The sequence below is a fragment of the Otolemur garnettii genome, unplaced genomic scaffold, assembly GCF_000181295.1.
Source record: "Otolemur garnettii isolate 467f Iridium unplaced genomic scaffold, OtoGar3 scaffold00034, whole genome shotgun sequence".
Lineage (NCBI taxonomy): Eukaryota > Metazoa > Chordata > Mammalia > Primates > Galagidae > Otolemur > Otolemur garnettii.
Window position 1 is genome coordinate 1,604,834 of NW_003852429.1, and position 4,698 is coordinate 1,609,531.

The following is a 4,698-nucleotide window of genomic DNA, read 5'->3' on the forward strand; positions in this document are numbered from 1 at the left end:
CTTGGCAAGGATTTAAATTTGAGATGATATTCCCTTAAAGCGGTTAAGGCATTTGTATATTTTCTACTCCCTGGTGCTTTTAACTACAATAGTTTTGTTTTGCAGGAAGGTACTCTCTTCAGGTGGCTGTAGATTTATGGAGACTATTGAAACTACATGGCCTTAGTCAATCACATTTACAAAATGCATCTTGCCCTTTGGTTTATGGTTTTGGTTTATGATTTTGTAAACTGACAAAATTCATTTACATTGCTTAAAGTCTTCATTTTCCTATCTTCCTTATGAGAAACTCCTCTGAACATTTGTACCTGAGTTGTTGTTAGGCAAATGTCATAAATTCCTAAAGCGGTTAAGCTCAGAAGGGTCCCTATAGATCAAAGTCCTGAAATAAAATATGGTGCTCCAAGTTGATAGATAAGAGAATGAACTGGACTTCACTGTGTTAATAAGAATGTGATAACATAATTATTAATTATGAAATTAATCCAGAAAATTGTAATGTTATAGAAAAATGTTTCAAGTCAGTAACACAAAGCAACTAAAATAACTTTTCATGTACACTTTTAAAAAGTTAAGTGTTATCAATTCTCAATGGGGTCTTTACTATAGTTTTTGCTTTTATATTGTACTCAGATCCCATTTCAGGTCATTTGAATACAAATTTTCTGTGTTGAGGCTTTGATTATACAGAGAAATATTTCATTTTAGTTACTGTTGGTGCTTCTCATCTCTTGTCGTCTCTGATCTTCTTCATATAGTCTCCTCTTTTTATCAGGCGACTGTTCCCCAGAACGGATTAGGCGAGTGAGGTGCGGGTTTCGTTGTGTTTCTTTGCGGGTGATGCTGCTTTGCTCTCTCCAGCTGTGAGCCCGGGCGCTGACAGCTTCTCGGCGGGGGCGGAGCCTGGCTGTGCGCCGGGGGCGGGGCCTGGCGAGGGCGGGGCTTTCCCGCGGAGCGCGGCGGACCAGCCCTTGCCAGGTCTGTGGCTGCGAGCGGGGCCCGGAGGCTGCTGCGGCAGTGGCCGGAGCCGGATGCTCGCGGGCTCCGGGGGACTCCAGCCGTTTTCTTCGCCTGCGAAGCAACAACTCGCCTTGGTCTCGGAAGAAGACTGGGCAGCAGTCAGCCCGAAAACTCTCAGCCTCCGGCCTCTCCCAGAGAAAGCCAAGTGTTCCCAGGTGAATCGAGTGTGCGAGCGCCGTCCCGAAACGCCCGCCGGCAGATCGCATCCCGCGGAGACCTCGGCCGCCGAAGCTCTTCCAGCGCCTGCGGCTCAGGGCGCGCGGGGAGAGTGTGGTCCGCTGAGGGGGCAGGAGAGACCAGGGTACCAGTGATGGACGTACAGAGCTGGCCGGTGGGCTTTCGCTGTCTCCTCCTCTTGGCTCTCGTTGGTTCTGCTCGGAGCGAGGGCATACAGAACTGCGAAGAAGTTCGGAAACTTTTCCAGTGGCGGCTCGTTGGAGCTGTCAAGGGGCTGCCGGATTCGCCGCGGGCAGGTAAGGCGCGGCTGGCTGGCGCAGGGCATGAGCGCGGGCGCGGTGCGGGGACGTCTGAGCGCAGTCTGCGCTCCCCGGGGCTCTCCTCGGTGGCGCTTCGTGGGAAGATAACCTTTGAGGCTCTCCAGGCACGCCAGGTGAATCCCGGTGAGGCCTGTGGGGATGCTCGCTGTGCACATCCTGAGCATAGCTCGGGTCAGCTGCGGGGACTCCCTAACTATGCCTGTGGCTGAGCCCAGTTCTGGGCATTTGCTTCCCGCTTGGGCTCCTTTAGTTTCGGATGATGAGTTGGAAAGAGCTGGTGAAGCAGACGTCTGGGGACATCGCAGCCTGATTGCATTTCTGTTCCGAGTGGGAATTCATCAGTGTCCCGCCGGATGTTTTTGACTTGCTGCTTTCTCACAAGGTGGAAGGAATCGGTTTGGTTGCCCCAAGTATGATATTTAAAACACAGCTGCGTTAGTCTTTACGGGGATTGGGGCACTAACAAGGGCAATCGGTCTCCCCTGTAATTGGCACTCCGAGCCTGTACATCCACTGAGACTTGACCCTTAGCTGCAGTTCCGGACCCTGGCACCAATTCCTCTTTGCAGAAACCCCAACTGGCCAGTGTGTCTCGCAGAACCACAAGGTGGTTTCACAAAGATGTTATGGCAACAGGCGATCTAATTGAACGTATTGGGAAGCCACTTAACATGGATGAGTTATACTAGAAAATCAAAAGGAAAGAAGTCTCTGCCAGTGTAAATCATGCTTCTTGTAAGTACATTTTGCCCGTGCTTTCATACCCTGCTCCTTATCCCCACCACACAGATTTTCTTCTACTGGAAGGATTTCTAGTGTATGTTCTGTCTGTAAGGTTAAATCTTAATGGTCAAACACAACAGCAGGTGTCTGGACTAAGTAAGATCGTTGGGAACAATGCCTCTTTGACTATGGAGCTAACACAGAGGATCTGCGAGGTTACTGGCTGAATAAAGAACTGTGGAAGATGCTTGAGTCTAAAATCCATTCTCTGCCTGAGTTCCCTGGGTGGAGAACTTGCTCTTAGCACTGCTGAGCTGTAGCAGCTTTTCTTCATGGCCTTGTGGTTGTGAACTTAACTTCAAGTTACCCTAAGAAGAAAATCTGGGGATTTGGGAACATTGACTACTTTGAGTTTACATGACCAGTCTTAAACAGACACAAATATTTACTTGAATATCTGTTCAATACTAGGTTTTTGTTTTTTTCTATACTGCTTTTGAAACATAGTTGACATTCTTGGTTTGGGGCAATTCTTCTGGGTTCAAACAAAATACCCCGTTAAAGATCTATGATTTCTTATTTTACTGCATTCTTGTCCTTAAGAAATAATCTTGATGTGTCAGCTGCTGATCAAACTAAAGTGGGTTTGTGTATAAGGGTTGTTGTAGGTTGTTGAGCTCTGACATCTTCCCTTGAATTGTTAGATTTTGCTCCTCCAAATAACTTTTGCTGCTTCTATGTCCGGTGCAAGTTCACAGCTCTCTAGTGAGGCCTTCATTTCAACCCCACCCCTCATATCACAGTATTTCTGATACCTGCTGACTGCAGCACATTGACTAGATGTTAGCGTTTGTAGAACCTTGTGTGTATGAGTTCTTTTGAAGAGGAACATTCCAGAGTATCAGTTATTGAAATAGAGTTTTACCAGAATGTAAGGGAAAACTGAGGCTCTGCTCTACAAAGAAATGACTGTAATTATTTGCATTTGATATGCATAAGCCCCCCCCAATTATGAGGATGAGAATAATCTACGTCCTTCTGGATTGTTTCCCCATTTTTATTTATCTGTGGCGTATGGTGATGGAGGACTCCCAGAAGCCTGTAACGTAAGAGCTTAGAGACATCTGTGGTCTGATGAAAAAGAAATGCTAATTTTCTTTGATTATTTTCACTTAAAAAGTCACACAACAGTATCATTTTTATTTAGACTTACCAAATAAAAGGGATCCATGCATGGATTTGATATAATTCTGAAGTTTTCTTATCTTTGTATTGTTGGTCACTCTCTTATTTGAATAATTCAACAAAACATTAAACTGTTTCTTTTAACATTGATTTCTCTCTTCTCACTAAAAAAAAATTTCTCATTCCCATATTGAGTAAACCACACATACCACATGCTTCGTAAGTGTTTTTCTTTACTTTTGTATTTATATCCTATCTAAACATTTCACATGATTAAGTATAGTAGTTGGGGATCTTATTTTCTAAAAATTATCCACACTCTCCATAGAAAACATAGGTAATATGTAAGTAGTCATTTCTACATGAAAATACAAATTTTAATAGGATTTGTACCAAATGGATTCATTTAGCACATAGCTTTTCATTAACCAGGGATAATACATTTGATATTTGTTTTCCTTGGAAGTATTTTTTTTTTTAGTGCTTTCTTGCATTTCTCGTCCACAGTGGTTAATTGTTGAGATGACTAGCCAAAATGCTATTCTTATCATCTAAGCAGATAGAATAATTTGTTAAAGTTTCTTAGGTTTCCGACTTTTACTTCAAAAAATGTTAGGCAATTTGTAATTGTTCAAATGGTGAGAACAGCCATTTAGACTGTTTCTCAGATTCCCCTCACCTTTGTTCTCTGCCCTGCTCCAATTCTATTAAGCCTATTGAGCTCCTAAGGATGTTTGGATGAGAAATGTAAAAAAGGAGAGAAGGTGTAAATGTGATTAGAATTACAGATTTCCCTGTGTTCTGATTTTATTTCCTTAGTAGTAGTCAAGGTGCCCTTTGCTCTTGTTTATTTTATTCAGAAAAGAACTATTAGTGAAGTGTCTTTTAAAGGTCCATTCATTTTCTTTGTATTTATTGAGGAGAGGGGACAATTCTCTTCATATATGCACGATTCATACATATATTATTTCCAATTTTAGAGGATAATACAAAAAGGGAAGTTTATAAAAAATCCAGGATTACATTCACATAATTTACGTAACAACTTATTTTTGAAAGGTTGATGTTGATGTTTGTTGAGTATGAACTTTCTATCAAGTTCTGTATCAAGTATATTGTCCATATCAAGTTATCTTGCAAAAGGTAACTGTCCTTGATAGCTTTTGGCTATAAATGGAATAATAAAAATAAACTCATTGGGCAAAATGAATTTTTTTTTTTTTTTTTTTTTTTTTTGCAGTTTTGGCCAGGGCTGGGTTTGAACCTGCCACCT

At 42.5% G+C, this 4,698-nt stretch overlaps 1 protein-coding gene across 1 annotated transcript in view; it reads left to right on the forward strand.

Moving 5' to 3' along the window:
• Nucleotides 1-1,330: 1,330 nt before the first annotated feature.
• The window catches only part of GPC5 (glypican 5), a 639,568-nt gene continuing 636,200 nt past the window's right edge, over nt 1,331-4,698 (forward strand). The window contains exon 1 of the mRNA XM_003789621.1: nt 1,331-1,493. Coding sequence (XP_003789669.1) covers nt 1,331-1,493 — 163 coding nt within the window. The remainder of the gene's footprint in view (nt 1,494-4,698) is intronic.